General features: G+C 35.1%; 2 protein-coding genes, 1 long non-coding RNA gene and 1 pseudogene across 5 annotated transcripts; 2 read left to right on the top strand and 2 right to left on the bottom strand.

Moving 5' to 3' along the window:
• Window positions 1-232: 232 nt before the first annotated feature.
• Window positions 233-2,293, bottom strand: LOC120012693 (annotated as a pseudogene).
• A 792-nt stretch (window positions 2,294-3,085) lies between these two features.
• On the bottom strand, window positions 3,086-6,818 carry LOC120011847 (cytochrome b5 domain-containing protein RLF-like). 3 transcript variants are annotated; one of them, XM_038862987.1, is made up of 7 exons: window positions 6,728-6,818; window positions 5,842-5,959; window positions 5,633-5,665; window positions 5,272-5,557; window positions 4,063-4,197; window positions 3,738-3,788; window positions 3,086-3,480 (listed from the first exon to the last, which is right to left on the bottom strand). In XM_038862987.1, exons 2-7 carry the CDS (start codon window positions 5,878-5,880, stop codon window positions 3,404-3,406), a joined length of 621 nt encoding a protein of 206 aa, XP_038718915.1. In that variant the 5' UTR covers window positions 5,881-5,959; window positions 6,728-6,818; the 3' UTR covers window positions 3,086-3,403. The 3 variants fall into 3 exon arrangements, with proteins under 3 accessions (XP_038718915.1, XP_038718913.1, XP_038718914.1); XM_038862985.1 differs by having other exon boundaries at window positions 5,272-5,665; XM_038862986.1 differs by having other exon boundaries at window positions 5,272-5,665; window positions 5,842-5,991; window positions 6,728-6,784.
• An 870-nt stretch (window positions 6,819-7,688) lies between these two features.
• LOC120011903 (dihydroorotate dehydrogenase (quinone), mitochondrial-like) lies at window positions 7,689-14,821 on the top strand. Its single transcript, XM_038863074.1, has 11 exons — window positions 7,689-8,015; window positions 8,260-8,342; window positions 8,887-9,210; window positions 9,445-9,697; window positions 10,769-10,849; window positions 10,952-11,059; window positions 11,148-11,177; window positions 12,257-12,394; window positions 12,918-12,955; window positions 13,063-13,162; window positions 14,410-14,821. Exons 1-11 carry the CDS (start codon window positions 7,881-7,883, stop codon window positions 14,482-14,484), a joined length of 1,365 nt encoding a protein of 454 aa, XP_038719002.1. The 5' UTR covers window positions 7,689-7,880; the 3' UTR covers window positions 14,485-14,821.
• Window positions 14,822-15,499: 678 nt separating this feature from the next.
• Window positions 15,500-16,795, top strand: LOC120011902. Its single transcript, XR_005471176.1, has 2 exons — window positions 15,500-15,623; window positions 16,392-16,795. It is a non-coding gene; the product is annotated as an uncharacterized LOC120011902 (long non-coding RNA).
• Window positions 16,796-17,082: the final 287 nt, after the last annotated feature.

The following is a 17,082-nucleotide window of genomic DNA, read 5'->3' as shown; positions in this document are numbered from 1 at the left end:
ATTAACATTTTTAAAATGTGGGGCCCAGTTGTGATAATCTTAAGATTTAGCAATTTTTTTTTTATAAAAAACAGTTTTATCTTAAAATTTTATTAATATATTTTTCAAAGTTTATTAATATTTTTTAATTAATCATTTTATATAAAAAATTTAATATGAAAATCATAAAATCTAATATTAATATTTTCTGGCATGGCCTGTCACATGAAACCTCTGCATTTTGCCTCCAAAATAGGTAAAACAAAAATGCCATTAACAGACAAAGCAGTAAAATCTCTCTGTAGTTTGCAGCATCAATATAAGTTCAATCAGCATAAGATAAAATCCCTTCATACGGCAACTAAACAACAATCTAAATGAAACAAAGATGAACAGAGAGAATTTTCACTTCACATATGGAATCCCAGATGGAACACCTTGCGCATACTCCTCGTATTCTGATCCGAAAAACTGCCTCAAGAAATACTCTTCGTATGGTATTCGTTGAGCGAAAAATCGCCAAACAACAATTGTGAATCCAATTGTTGATATGAGATTACACAGCATTATCTGGATGACGGCAAAATCTATAGACTCCATGGGTAATGAGTTTGTGATGCTCCTCATGATAAATCTTGATAAGATGTGTGAAGGCCCGACCACCAGTTATGATTGCCAGTTTGCGCATCACTTCCCCAACTACAACGCTTGCGAGGCCTAAATTGCTAATCCACCAATATTCCTTCAAGCTGGGAAATAAAACAATTTCAGTAGCGTACTCCATCAATGAAACGAGCATTGCCAGAAGATAGTTTTTGCTGATCAGAAGTGAGCTAAGCCTGACATTCGATCGCCCATGAAACATAATAGCTAAAAGGTATTCAGAACCATGAAAGAAGATAGTTGCAAAGAACATCTGAGATAGCTGTTGGCATGCTGTGTACGTGAATACTTCTGTCATATTTGTCATACAAAGTACGTCAAGTACAGTCACCAACGTAACTGTAATGGTATCAAGAGGGTTTCAAACATATCATCACAACTAGGACGAACAGACCAGCTGTACTTAGCTTAGACTTGAATAGAATGGAAAGGTCGAGACCCACAAGATGCTTCAAGAAGGACATCTCCTGAACACAGAGCAGGAGTACAAGTTAGAGACTTGTGCATAAACTACCATAAACTGAACATTTTTTAAAAGCAAGGAATCAAGATAATGAGAAAACGGAGTGTGAGCAACATAATTTTTAACCACTTCATTTTCATCTTCTAACTTGAAGAAAAACACCAAAACTAAGCAAAAAGTATTTGCAGAGTGAAAACATTTGCTAGGAACAGTTGAAAAAAAAAAGAAAAACTAAAAGAACAGAAAATGCAAACAAAAGAACAGTCAATACTCAATACACAATATGCTTATGAGTTTCAGATGACAAGTTGTCTGCTTTGACTAATTTGATCAAATGCATTACCTCAGGTATCTTCTCCCATTTCAAAGCCAATTGTTTTGTTTTTTTTTAAGAAAGCAAATTTCTGAAGGCAATGATATTACAATTAGAATGCTCATAGATGAAATCTATATAACATAACAATGACGAGTACAAACTATTGATGCAAAAATAGTCTTGCCTACTCGCTTGCCCGAGAAGAGAATCCGCTATCCCAGAGACAACTACTATAATTATTTTGCAGGGACTTCCTCTCAAACTCAAACACGAGGGACTGGTATGAGGATTGGTGGGTGGAAAGCGGAATCAAAGATTGATAAGTTCTAGAAACCCAATCCCTTATGGGAAAGAAAAGCTAAAGCAAATCCTACGGTATAGTTCACTCCGAAACTTGCAACCGGGAAGCCTCTATCTCTTTCTTACAATTCGGGTAAATTCCACTTTTTTTTTCTTGCTATGCCACACTGATGCTCGGGAAAAAATTGGATCTTTCTTATTGAACAAACTAAATCACTATTTCCAAGTCCCGCAAACACGTCTCAATCTGACACAAGTTCAGAAGAAATATGTTCATATAAATCAATGTTCATAGAAATTTTCGAAATATTTCTTCGACTAAAATCCATCTGTTTCGCTAATTGCTATCGGTCTGTAAATAATCCAGATTCTTACCTTGCATGTCGGACGAATTCGGATTCTTCTCTCAGGATGCCGACTCTAGCTTGCGTTTGTTTGACGAGTTCATATTCTTCTCTCTCGATTAGTGTTCTGTGTGTGTTTCTCCTCCTTTTGAGACTTTCGAATGGACTCCGACATGAGTGACAAGGAAAATTCACATAATAATACTAAAATTCTAGTTCTTTTGATATAAATTTCTTTCTATTTATTTTTTATATTAACTTAACTAAAATTAAATAAATTTTTTCACACCTTAGTTTTATCTATATAAACTTCACCAAATACCAACTTACAAGTTACTAGTAGTTTATTTTAATAACAAATAAACTCTATCAAACGGAATCCACATATCGATATGTGGGATAAGATTGCATACATATTGCTTGTCTTGATGCCGTCCACCACAGAAACTTTGAACAAGATTTGTTTATCTACCATATTAACTTATGGAAAATGATAATAAGAACACACTAGATAAAGAATGAAAAAAAAATGTATTGAAATTTGAAAAAGATAATTATTTTTAAGTTTAAAAAATTAAATGAGAGAGTGTTTATCACACATTACATGTGTAATGTGTGATATGTTGTAAGATTTGTTTATCTACCATATTAACTTATGGAAAATGATAATAAGAACACACTAGATAAAGAATGAAAAAAAAATGTATTGAAATTTGAAAAAGATAATTATTTTTAAGTTTAAAAAATTAAATGAGAGAGTGTTTATCACACATTACATGTGTAATGTGTGATATGTTGTAGTGAGTTCTTAACAAATGCTCTTAAGAATTCGGACACGTGATCATTGCCCTTTTAACTTATTTAAGAAATCTGTAATGTACGGTTTATATAGCCATTTGGCGACAAATTGTGTGCAGGCATATAAGAAAAATATCTTCTCAAGAAAAAAGATGGCTCCCATGCCAAAAAAAAAATGGAAAGATGACTCCTGCATATGTGCAACACTAAACTAGTAGAAAGTTCATGAGGAAGTTCCAATACCATCTCATTACTCGATAAATGAATGTCAATGCACCACTGCAACAGCAGCTATAAACATTTTCAAGAGAATGGGTACAATCTAAATGATTTATTGAGTCAAGTATACAACATTATTTCCATCTATGAACTTTGCACATGATAAAATGTGCAGAAGCCATTATATATTATTGTACTTAAATGGTATATCATGATGTCCCTCTCTATATACAAAGAAGAGGGAATTGGTACCTCCAATTAACTGGGTTTGAAGAATAGAGAAATAAACCACTTCTTGATTGTTGGAACATCAATCTGCCTTCACTGGCTCTCATCCAGAGTACCCACTAGGCACTTCTCCAGCAAGAAGTCTGCATTCACCCAAGCATGGTGCTTATCTGAAGAATGTATTAAGGATTGCAGTTGTGTAGCGATTTAGCATAAAACTAACTGCAACCTAGCTTTTGTTCTGTGACCATCGCTGGTAGGTTAGCCCTCCCCAACATGGTGGGGAGGATGAGTTCCCTCCGTAACTATTAGGATCTTTCACGCACATGAGAACGTAGATTAATAATATCTTCTAGAAGAACATGTTCATTATGAGCTATTCAGAGTAGAGACCACATAATACAAACTGAAAAATATAAAAGGATACTGAATAAAGATGTGCAGTCTTTTCCCACTCCCTTCATCAGCGTATCAACGCCTGCGAAAAGCAATTTGTCAAAGTAAGAGCACTTGCAATGGTATTATTTTGTCTGGGCCAACAAATATGTATGAGGTTTTGTGTTTTGTTGATGTGGTTGTATTGGGAGATGTGTTTTGCTGATGTGGCTGTATTGGGAGATGTGTTTTGCTGTAGTTTTACTAATGAAAACAGAATAAGAAACAGTGATGAACACTACTATCAAACCAGTCAAAGAACAATTATTCTCTTGCCAATTTGACAAAACCAAAGTAGCTTAACATCATGCACACACCTCCAGGGTGAAACTTCATATATGGAGACAGGTTGTAGACACGGCCTTTAAGAACAGTCCACATGGAACCTTCTGTCTGGTGTTGCCTAACTTCATTCATAGAAATGAGCCTCTTATTTGACTGTCCCTTGAGTCCTGAGATATGCAAGTTTAGAATCAAAAAGCAAAGAGCAATTGGTATGACAACAAACAAAGAGAAGACAATAATTTACACAACCAGAGGTTTCAATGAATTTCAATCAAAAAGGAAAGAGTTTCTTTAGTAATCCAATATGCAATGAATTGCCGGTTGCCACCAATTTAATCTGGCTCTCCACTAAGTTGCTTCAGAATTTGTATGACAAATGAAATGTGTGGATAGTGGATAGACATCAGAGAAAAAACAGAACCAACTAGCAGCAAGCAATAAGGTTTTTCTCCTTGTTCACCATGTCCAGCACTCTAAAGACTAATAATTACAAATATCATAATTGAACTTTTTTTTTGATTGGCTACGAAAACTTTGAACCAACCAGTAAAAACAGACAATAAAGGATGAATTAAGATAAGCTCTGTGTTCACGATCAGCAAGATGTACCTACAACTGAAAATTTGCTAAGAAAAATTATGATACTGGGTATTTACAACACTAAGAACCTATTGAGAAGTTGATAAAACAAGGTGCGTTGACAATTCCGTTTCACTTAATGATTAGGATAGCTTGATCCATTTGATTCAACAATTCTCTGATATTACTCTCTGGTGCATCATATTGAAAAGCATAAGTTGGGCCTCGTAGATTAATTGAGAAAGAGGCCAATGCAGTAGATATAAAAGATACCAGTTTACATTAGAAACATGTAATTTTATGCTCTTACGCCATGAGAAAAAAACAATTCATTATGTATCCTGGAATTAGTGCATCTTCCATAGATTATCAGCAGCAATATTTGGATAATGTTTGAGCAGTTTAATTGTTCAATTGAGTAAGCCAAATGGTTTACTGACACTGAAAAAAGTATTTTTAAAGACAGCTTCAACGGTAAAGCATGTTCTCATTTGACTTTCTCATCATGAGTCGTGACAGTTTTTTTCAGACATTTAAGCCAAATGTGCTATTAATTACAAATCTTCAAGTGAACTGCAGGTATTTGGGCAATATAAGTTAGAGAGACAGATAGACATTAGACAGAGAGAAAGAATCACATCAAAAGTAGTTTTACATTGTACCTGCAAGGTCAGGATGCGTTCTAGTTAGTTTAAGCCAATCCATTGGACTATAACCTTTTTCAAAAGGAACCTTTGCCCGAGGTGTGGCCTTTCTGGCAGATGTTTTCTGCTCTTGTAAACCCTTTATCGATGTCTCAGGATCTCTGGAAGCTACTTTTCTTGAAATTCCACTAGATTGTGTTGGAGATGAAGTATCAATAACACTGAATGTCAAAGAACCAATAGTTGCCTCTTTTTTAGCTGTGGCATTTTTAGGCAATTCACCATTCCACAGGGAACTTCCCTTCTGATCACCACTAGTATCGTTTGAGAATTTATTGCTGATAGTAATAGTACGAACATCTGATACAAGTTTATTTACCTCAACACCATCTGGGTTGACAGGTGGACCAACCTAAATAAATTTAAGTATCAAGCGAAATGAGGAGACATAACTCCATAACAAAAAAAATCCAGAGGCCTAGCATAATTCACAGAAGAAACAAGAAATTTGATGGATAATATCATACAATTAAATGCAAGAAGAACAGTAAGCTGCGAATGTCTCGTCAAAAACAAATGTAAACTTACCTGACAAAAGGTGAAATCATTGTCATTGTCATTGTCCATAATGCACAATCTATAACGATAAAAGTGATCTAAGAGATCCTTCTAGTACAATGATACAACAACTCTTCTGATCGACCAGCTGCAATTATTTAGTAGCCAAGACATCACAAACTGGGAATGTTAAAAAAATCTTAATAACTATCTGTATGACAGAATGAAATGTAGGGGAATAACAACTGAAACTTACAATGTTTTGAAATAGAAGTAAACACCAAATTATATAACATATATACTAAGAACAGCTACTGAGCTATTGGGATCCAATTTTTTAGTCCTAATTCTGCTCCTCCACATGCTTTTTCTCCAACCTCATTTTATATAAAATTTATCAGACTAGACAACCCAAAGACACTATATCTCTTTTTGCCTCAACAAAGCTTAGCTTCTAAGAAAGATTTCAAGCTAAAACAAATCCTTATTGATCCTGATCCTTGAAAGTTCTTTATCCAGAGAGAATGTCTTCACTTTGCTCAAGTTACTTACTATAAAGATTTTACCTTGAAATTTTAATCCCAAAACATCATGTTCACCAAGTACCGTATGCCTGTAAAAACCCATCCAACCACCATTGCCAAATGCCAAGTAAAGCAAGTTTAACACTTCAGGCATTAAGTGTACAGGAAATAGTCAATATACCCATTTTTTCCCATAGCGTTTGATGATAAAGTGAATTCGAAAACGGAAACAAAAACAACAAATCCTCTGATTCCTCTCGTCTTGACTATTGTTTCGATAGATAAAACGCAAATCTCATCAAGCTATCAATCAACAGAAGAACAAAACGCTAAAGTAGGAAAAACAGAAGGGAATTTTACAAACAAATCGAAGATCAGACAAACAAAATTACCAGAGAGATTTGACGAAATGAGCAACTGCCAAACTTCGTCCAGAATTAACGAAGTGTCAAATACGGAGAAGAATATTGGTCAGAAAAATACAGCCAACGCGCTTCAATTTATAGAGAAAAAAAGCCCAGCCCAAGAAAGTCTCACAAAGGCTTGTTTAAGATAAGGGCCCATTAAGAGTTGACCATAGAAGATTAGAAACATCTCTTGAAGATCTCCCTTCCTTTATTTTAAAAAAAGAGATAAAAATTGTTTTCTTGCCTTCTCAAAATTTATTGCTATTAAGGGGAAATGACAAATTTAGACGCATACATTTGAAAGATCATTAAATATTCATATACAGTATAACCTCGATGAAATAAATCATTTATCGAACTGTCAAGGCTGAAAACTCAATCAATACAATTAATGTTGAACCACAGGTTTATAATGCAAAAATAAATTAATAAAAATTTAGCTATATACTATAAACTTCCAATATACATAGCTAAAAAAATCAAATTAATGAAATATATTCATAGGTAACCTTTTACTCCACAATCCACACTTAAATTTAATGACAAACTAAATAAAAGAGTATTTAACATTTGAAATTGAACCTAAAAAAAACAAAGAAAGTATTAATAAACATGAACGTGTAAGGGTTGAATATCGATAAGAGAAGAAGAAAAAAGAGATTCGTGTAGGAGAAAGAAGGGTATGGGGTAAAAATATAATTGATTAGTAGTTCATAGATGATTAAATGTTCGTAAGTTTTTTTTGTAGTGAACTTAGATATTAAAAAATCACAAAGTGGGTATTGATTTGGAATTATCTCTAAGGTTTTAGGCCCCTAGAATAAGTTTGACTGGATTGGGCCTTGGGCCTTGTCCTGATCCCGGTTCGGGTCGCGGTCGGCCCGTATCCTTGTCTGTGGTACAAGAAAGCACTCCATATACATAGCCGAGGGGGAAGGGTTTTGTTTCGACGTTCGACCTCCACCTCTGTCTGCGCTAAAACCTCTCCTTACCTTCAAATTCAATTTTTGTTTTATTTATTTTATTTTTGGAAAAGAAAAAACAAGCTTTGAAGTTCCTCTGCGTTTCGCGAGACTTGTTAGGATAAATAAAACGATCGAGAGAATTTCGAGTTTCTTCTATTTTGATTCTTGAAGTTATGGCTGCAAGAGCTTCGAGGAGATTATTTGGAGATCTTCTGCACAAAAGGTTAGCTTCAAGCCGTTACGGAGGACATAGGCATTGCTCTTCTATTCCAGATTCCGCCCCCAAAATACCTCACTTTTCCAAACGGGTAAGCTTTCTCTTTAACTTGTTCGTCCATGGATGTATACATGAATCGAAACAACGAATAGAGCAATATATATACATCTTTGTTGCTGAAGCAATGGAGGAAAAGTGATTTTTATATATATATACGTATGTGTATAAGTGCATGTTGATACAGTTTCCTCAATTCTCTCTATTAATTTCAGCACAAAATTTATGCATGGAGAAATTTGATTCTGAGGTTTAATTTGTGGTTTTTTAAACTGTAGGGTAGGTTGTTGACCGGAGCAACCTTAGGGTTGGTGATAGCTGGAGGAGCTTATGTTAGTACAGTGGATGAAGCAACTTTCTGGTATTTCACGTTTAATTCCTTGATTGATATAAGTTGAGGCTTAGCTTCTCCTGGCCTCTGACAAATCCAAAAGAAATTTTCTACCGCTAATCTCAATGTAACCCGTTGGTTAATTTGGAAGGAGCGGAATTCTAGAATATTCCATGATAAGGAATCCTCATTGGGGGTTTTCTTGAATAGATGGCTCTCCGTGCTTAAGCTCTGGCTGAGTGGAACATGCTATAATTTTTTCGATTGTATTAAATTCATGTAATCCAGACCTTTTCGGTCTGTTTGGGGTCTGTTTGGGGTTGCATCTCCTTGATGTTGTTAATAATTTTTTTCCTATTAAAAATAGATGGTTTTGTTTAGCTAATGTCACACTTTGTTTTCGGCATAGCATCCCCCATTTGCAGAGACTACGTACTAAAATGTCTAATCGCAACTAAAACAATACGATGTTTGGCTGGCTATTCCATATAAAATATTCATTGCAGTGGTACTTTAATTACTTCTGCTGTAATCCTCTATGAAAAACTTATTCTGTATAAACTATTAATTGCAGTGGCTGGCTATTCTCAGCAACGAAGCTAGTAAATCCATTTTTTGCCTTTCTAGATGCTGAGGTTGCTCATACACTTGCTGTGTCTGCTGCTGCTCGTGGTTGGGTTCCAAAAGAAAAAAGGCCTGATGCATCAATATTAGGACTTGAAGTTTGGGGAAGGAGGTTCTCCAACCCTATAGGCCTTGCTGCTGGCTTTGATAAAAACGCTGAGGCTGTTGAAGGCTTACTTGGCCTGGGTTTTGGCTTTGTAGAGGTTGGCTCTGTTACTCCTGTTCCACAAGAAGGGAACCTGAAGCCACGAATCTTCAGATTACCCCAGGAAATGTGAGAATGGATACTGGCCTGCAATTTAGAAATTTTTATTGCATAATCAGAGTGCTGTTGTTGTACTTATAAAAATGAGGGTGAAACACTGAAACTACTTGCTATTTGGAAGTTAATTTTTTTCCTGTACTTTTAGTTTTTTTTTTTTTATGATTGCTTGTGTTTAGGAGTATGTATTTAGTTCATTAGTGGCTCAGTGGCTGATAAAGTGATGTTCTTGCTTTTTACGGCCAGGGCTATTATCAATCGTTGTGGCTTTAATAGTGAAGGCATTGTGGCTGTTGCGAAGAGACTAGGTGCCCAGCATGGGAAGAGGAAGTTAGATGAAACTTCTAGTTCATCATCCTCTAGTGATGACACTAAACATGGAGGCAAAGCTGGGCCTGGCATTCTTGGGGTCAATCTTGGAAAGAATAAGACAAGTGAAGATGCTGCTGCAGATTACGTGCAAGGAGTTCATACATTATCTCAGTATGCTGATTACTTGGTAGACGTTTTTCTGCTCCTTAAAATATTTCTGCTTTTGGCATGTTTATTCCAGGGTAGGCTCATTGGGACTCTGTTTAGTGTTGTGCGGTCCACTACCTGAAGTATTTCGTACTCTAGGGTTCGTAGAGATACACATATAGTGAAATTCCATTTCAAGTTAGATTGACTTTAGAGCCCTATTGAATATAATTCTCATGGGGTAATTCAACTATATCATTAGTTCTTTCATGATTCTTTAATATCCCCATCTTCGACATATTCATTTTATTCAATGGAATGGAATTCCTATTTCGTGCCAATAGATAATGTGTTCAGTAGCATGGAGTTATCATCAGTACTAACTATGAAAATGCGTCTGGACAGTTGTTTTTGCTTCACTTGAATGTTTGTAAGTTTCTTTAAATGCAATCTGATGTTAGTCTGTGCTGAATCTTAAAATCCTGGTAATAAAGTAGGGAAGGAGGGTGGTATTGAAGCATTAGGGTTTTTATATGGAAGGCATTAGGTTCTAGAAAACTGATTTGTGGTTCTAAGGGCTACTCGATTTATAATATTTTATAATAGCATTGTACTGAGCAAAATAAATTAATAATGTTATGGAATGATGTATTGGAAATAATTTTTAAAAAGAGAGAGAGGGGAAGAGAAAGATCTGATGGCCTCCAAATCAAATATATTGTTTTCCCTTTTTGGTACACGGACGGTGGTTCACCTATTATAGCTTTTCTAACATTCTGATTCCTCCTGCGTGTTTGAAATAGATTGGTTCTTCATTTCACTGCACTTGTACTTATTGTAGTTTTATGATACCCTTGATTTTCTAGTAAATTTTGATACTACTTCTCATGTGTTTTGGACATCATCCCTCTCATACCATGTACGTGTTTGATTGTTGGAATTTCTTGCCACCGAATTTTAAGGCAATAATTGGTGCAATGCCTTTTGGACAGTATGATTTATGATGGAAATTTTTTTTCTTGATCATTTGCTGTGGAAATAGATGTTTATTTTAATTTGGAATTAAATTTCATATTCACCAACTAGGTCTCAATGTGGTTCTACTTTTTAGGTTATTAATGTTTCATCACCCAATACTCCTGGACTACGTATGCTTCAGGGAAGAAAACAGTTAAAGGACCTTGTTAAGAAGGTATGGAGATTTAGGCATGAATGTGATGTTCTCTTTGTTTTACTTTTCTGATAGCCTGATGCAGCATTGGGTTGGTTATGTATCTTCTTGTTTTTATTCAAGGTTCAAGCTGCTCGTGATGAAATGCAATGGGGTGAGGAGGGTCCACCCCCACTACTTGTGAAAATTGCACCTGACTTGTCTAAGGAAGACCTTGAAGACATTGCAGCAGTATGTAAAAACACTTGTATTAGAATTACAGTTACTTATCTCGATTTCTATAGACGGCATTTTTATGGTTATTTCCGTTTGATTATAGGTGGCTCTTGCACTTCGCCTGGATGGATTGGTATGCTTTCTCTTCATCCTAGACCCAGATTACTTTACAGCTTTTATCTCAGAAATTATAATTCGATGATTTTGGAATCTTTGAGCATTTGTCTTCGTATGTCAGTTCTTTTTCACCCATCTTATGGTGCTAAAAATTTTTCTGATAGTTAACCAGCATCACACGATAACTTTCTTGAATATGCAAGGTAGCTTTATATACATCCTTTATGTTAGCAATTTGTAGGGCACTTGTGATTAATTAGATACCGAACTCATTATATAGATTCAGAAATCTTTATGCCGTAATACATTGCTGTGAAGATAACTTTCTTCCTGTCCCCTTTCTTAATTTTTGGCGCTTGGGAAGAAGGGATGGTTTGCAGATGAGTTGCAACATATGAGCTGGATATGATCTGTGGCTTTTGTCGTTAAAATTTTATTGTATGACACTTTTTTTAGGCTACATTTCCTTAACTATAATCCATAATCGTTCACACTGTTTACCCTTAAAATAGTACTGGCAACTTCTTAGAAATAAACTGAATGGTTAAGTACGCATCCTATATCATATCTTCTAGGATAAACTAAGCTGCTGCATGTATTAATCTGTCTTCTATCTTCAAAACTGAGGGTCAAGTTGTGCTAATTTGTTTTTTTTCTTGGGGAAAGTAAGAAACTTACGAGGGAGGGAAGGCATTGCTCTGCAAAGTAGGAGCTGAAGCAAGAATAAAGGTTATTCTGAAAATAACAAGAAAAGGGAGCACCCCAAGAAGTTTGAGCCTGGGGTAGTTTCATCAACTGTCAAGGGACTCGTGTAGGTAAGTTTCTCTTAGTCAACCAAATCTAAATCACTTTTTGGCTAGACCATACAACTTCCCCAGGCTCAAGTCTGTCGCAATTGGGCGTCTCTCTCTCAAGATTGTGTTGGACATTCTAGTAGGATTTTTTTTTTCTTTTGAGTTTTAATATCGAGAATATATTGATTTGTTTTGTTTTGGATGGTTAACTATTATTTTATTCTTCACTATGTGTTGAAGATGAATTATTACCTTGTTTTTCAAGTGGCTTTAATTTAAAGCTATGCCTTTTCTTGTCTAGATCATATCAAATACAACTGTTCAAAGACCAGACCCAGTTAACAAAAACCCAGTTGCTGCAGAACCTGGCGGCTTAAGTGGGAAACCTCTATTCGGCCTGTCTACCAACATCTTAAAGCAGATGTACATTTTGACAAGGGTATGCTGTTGTTCTTATATCTAGTTTAATTTATTATGGATGAAGCTGCCTTATGGTCATAGCAATAATACTTGGTATTTTGTTGCTAAAAGGCACTGAAATGAGTGGGTATTGCACTCTTAGAGATATTAAAAGCTATGAACTCTTGTCTTATATTTTGATTTGACCCGAATCCAAATTTGCTGGCTCTCCCAGCAAGTGACTGTAAGTTTGCGAGTATAAAGTTATTGATGATTTTTTTGAAGTGTTTTATACAATTTCCCCATAGATTAGTTATAATATCTAGACACTTGACATATGGAGAGTTCCAACAAATGATAAGTCTGTGGATTCCTTTTTCACTTGAATGGAAGGTCTCACTCCCAAAAGTTACTTGAGCATGCTTTCTTGGTTCTTTTTTGAAGTGTTGAAATTCCTTTTGTGTAGTGTTGTGTTCAAGTTCTTTTTTCTTTTCTTATCTTGTTATTTAATGCATATATGCCTTGTTTGAGAGCATATTTTCGTGGTTCTTTACTTTTATCAGGGTAGGATTCCTTTGGTCGGTTGTGGGGGCGTCAGCAGGTAAATTCAAGTAGAACAGCATTTCGTCACTATCTTCATTGGCATTTAGGGTCATGAAACTGACTGATGTTTGGAACTTCCCTCCTTTCTTTGACCTCTTCGTTCAGTGGCGAGGAAGCATACAAAAAAGTTCGAGCTGGAGCAACTCTCATTCAACTTTATACAGCATTTGCGTATGGTGGACCTGCCCTGATCCCTCAGATAAAGGTATTGATCTCTTATCTCTTGTGTTTCTAAGTTTTTTGAAGCTTGAAGGAAGTGGGAAGAAGTTTAATGATGTTGCTGATGGCATATGTTACATTTTGGAAAGAAGGGGTGTGCATTACATTCTCTGGAACGTTGGTAGAATGCAGACAAAAATTAATGAGGGGGTAGGGAAGATAGAATGTGTTCTCTGTGATTGAATGTGACAAGCCTAAGGTTGTGTTTGGTATCACTTCCAAAAATTTTGAAAACAAAAATAAAAAACAAAAACATAAAACACAAAATTGAAACTTTTTTGGTTGAACACTTAAAACTTAAAACAAAAATTGAAAGCATAAAACTGAAAAAAAAAAAAGTGTGTTTAAGCTTTTATTTTCATAATAATGAAATATATTCACACCATTATATTTTTCATAACTGTAGCATTTGTCGTGTCTATTGCAACGTAATTCACCATTGAAAACATCAGCAGAAAGAAAAAAAGATAAGATTAAAACAATAACCCAAATTATATTTGATTATCGTCTTCATATCTCTATGCAATTTGCAATTTGAAATTTTAAAGAAAGTGCAATCTATAATAAGTGTAACTAGTTCTGTTTCCAAAATTTTCAAAAACCTTTTTTTCTTGTTTTCAAAAATTTTGAAAACCTGTTTTTGGTTTTCATAAAAACCAAAACAGAAAAAACAAACAAGCAATATTTTTTGTTTTTATTTTCTATTTTTTGAAAACTAAAATAAAAAACAAAAAACAAAAAAGTGATACCAAACAGACCCTAAAATTTTATTTTTAATTTGCTATGAGATTTTATAACCGGACATTGCAATAGAATAATGTAAAACAAACTTGAACATGAAAACATCGGTTTGGTAAGTAATTGGTAATTCTTTGTGACTGAATGTAACAAGCCTAAAAGTTTATTTTTAATTTTCTATGATGTTTTATAACTGAACATTGTAATAGAATAATGTGAAGCAAACATGAACATGAAAACATTGGTTTGGTAAGTAATTAGTAATTCTTTCTTATTTTACCCTTTCAAATGAGCTAACAATTGTTTCTTGAATCTTGAAGTAGTCAACTCAAGGTAAGCATAACCTGAAACTGGTTAGAGTTTAAAATGTGAGAATTGTTTGATAAGGACAATCAACACATTTTTACTTCATGCCAAAGGATTTTATGCACGTCTCTTTGGCATAGCTCCACTTTTTGTATAATGCAAGAGAATTTCCAAATATTTTTTTTGCAGGCTGAACTTGCAGAATGCTTAGAAAGAGATGGTTTCAAGTCCATACTTGAAGCAGTTGGTGCTGATTGCAGATAATTCCCAGATCTGCATCTGCTTGCCATGGAAGATACCCCACTTAGTCTAAGAGTGCACAACACTGGAAGATAGTCTTCGAGGACCATTGAGAAAATAAAAATCTCGGACAAAGGGCTATATGGTAGCGGATGATTGCAGAGATTTACACTGTTTTTTGAGAAATATTTTTGTATAATCCATTTTTTTGTCCTAATGCTGCTGTCCCTTTTTTTTTTTTTTTTTTTCTTTCTCCTTTTAAAGTGGAGTGGAATTGTGCTTTGTAAAATATGAACATTTTTTGAACTAATTTAACTGTGCGGTAAGCAAGTGATTTCAGGATTATCATGTGAAAGAAAAACTCCTGTACCACGCACCGATTTATCATGTCCATCCGTCGTTAGGTGGGAAATTTCTATAACCACAAGATGCTTAACTTTTTTTTTACCATAATTTTCTCTCTCATCTGGTGCCTCTCTCCATTACTCTCTCATTTTCTTCTTCTCAGTACAAAACAAATTCAATCGGCCACCCATCCCTTTCATCTTCCCCGACAAGAGAAATAGACCAGTTTTTGTTTGAACAGATCTATTTTGACAACCCCAGAATCCAATCTCGATGCAATGGTGGATTAGTTGGTTACCCAATGAAATTTTGGGCATGTTTCATGATCTCTTCATTGCTGCACTTAATCCTTTTCCCACTCCAGTTGATTTTTGTGTGTTTGATTTTGTTTTGCTCGACTTATCAACCTTAGATCTAGTAATGGTTTTGGAGGTTTTTATTTGCTCATGAGAGACAAATAATTGTTACAAAGAGGAATATAAAAATCAAAGAAAGAGAGGGCGCATTTCTCCTTTTTGTAGTGTGTGCACAGACTCTTGGTTTTGGACAAGACACTGAGAGAGAGACAGTCAGTCCGTTAGATTTACTTTTTATAATCTAACGGTTCATATTAATACAGATGTCAAGCTCCACATGCTTTCCACGTATGGTGGGACCCACATACGCTGACTTGGCAGAAACAGGGTGGGTTTGCCTTTCGAAAGCCTAAAAGTCAGTCGGGCAGTCATGACAGTGCGAGTCTTTTCTTTTTTCCTATTGGGAGTGCATCGTGAACTTATCTTCTTTCGCGCTTAAGCAGACTGTTCGATGCTCTTTGGGTAAGTCCAGCCTCTCCATTTTTGATTTCTTCTCTATCTTCTTGTATTAGCAGAAGTGATGATTGTATGTGCTTGTTACTGATGATCAAGTTCAAAATTATAGTTAGGTTGCATGTGATCATCACCACGTTGTTTGTTTGGTAGCTGAGAAAATGTGGGAAAACAGAGCAAATGCTTCAGTATGGATTTCTTCATTGTTAGAGATATTCAGGGACTCTATAATCTTCAGTCGCCTGAACTGAATATTCTTCATTGCACGCCTATTGGCAGGCAAAAGCATATAAATGCTAACTAGCCTCTGGTAATCAGAAATCCCTAAATCCCTGTTACTCTCTCATGCATAGAAATACACTTCTTGGATTTTGTGTGTCGTAGCTGTTTGGATTTTTCAGTTCCTTGCAAATATGGTTTATGGTGTGTGACAACACTTGGCGATAGCGTAATAGGTTATCTCTCCGAATTTGGCACCTACAATGCCCGAGATTGGGAGTTCGAACCAACCAACAAGGAAAGGAAATGGTTGGATTCAGATTTAGTATATTGGAGTCTTCTTTGATTGGAACTGATAAAACATGAGCCTGTCTCAGCTTATCCTAATTCAGCTGTTTTATTTAGTGCAGTTGATAGGCGAAGAACTTATCCCAAAAAAACAGAAAAGAAAGTAGAGTGGCAAAGAACCAAAGCTAAATGAACTATATTAGCTATAATTTCTTCGTTCTTTACTAATACAAAAGCAAGTTGAGAGTCTAAATCTTCCTTATGTTGCAGGATGGATAGCATCATGTCTTTGTTTCTTGACATTTTGCGAGTCATTCTTTGCTGTGCAAAAGAAACTTCTGATGTTAGGAATGATGAGACTTCAAGCCTTAGGAATTGTTGAAGTTGTGCCTTTAACTATTTAGTTTATTCTAGTATTCTAATCCTTTTAGTATTTGTAGTCTAAGTAATTTTATATTTTATTGTGTGGCTAATATGTCCTTAGTTCTTCTAGTAATATTAGAAAAAGGTCTTCTAATCGCTTTAGTGAGTCCTATATAAGTCTAGTTTTTGGCTTGTATTTCATATGATTTTTGCAAGACAGATTTCAGATTTTCTTCTTCTAATTTTTCTGTGGTTTATTTTGCTCTCTGTTTTGATATTTAAGAGGTTGATTTTCTGATTGAGAAACATCAGATTTTGAGGTATTATTTTTGTAGATTTCTTACTGATTTGTGGATTAGTAAATCTGTAATTTCTAATAGGAATGATGAGACTTCCTACAGAGAAGAAGCTTCTAATGTTAGGAATTGTCACAACACAGAACACAGAACCTGTCTTGATTTGATCTTGAGAGAGAGAAATGAGAAGCTGCAATCAAACACAAATCAGTACACAAGCAGCTTTACTCCTTCAACAACACAAATCGAACACAATAGGGTCTCAATCTTCATACATCAGACAAAGACATTAAAAGAAGAAA

The sequence above is a fragment of the Tripterygium wilfordii genome, chromosome 13, assembly GCF_013401445.1.
Source record: "Tripterygium wilfordii isolate XIE 37 chromosome 13, ASM1340144v1, whole genome shotgun sequence".
Taxonomy (NCBI): domain Eukaryota; kingdom Viridiplantae; phylum Streptophyta; class Magnoliopsida; order Celastrales; family Celastraceae; genus Tripterygium; species Tripterygium wilfordii.
This window is presented reverse-complemented; position numbering and strand designations above follow the sequence as displayed.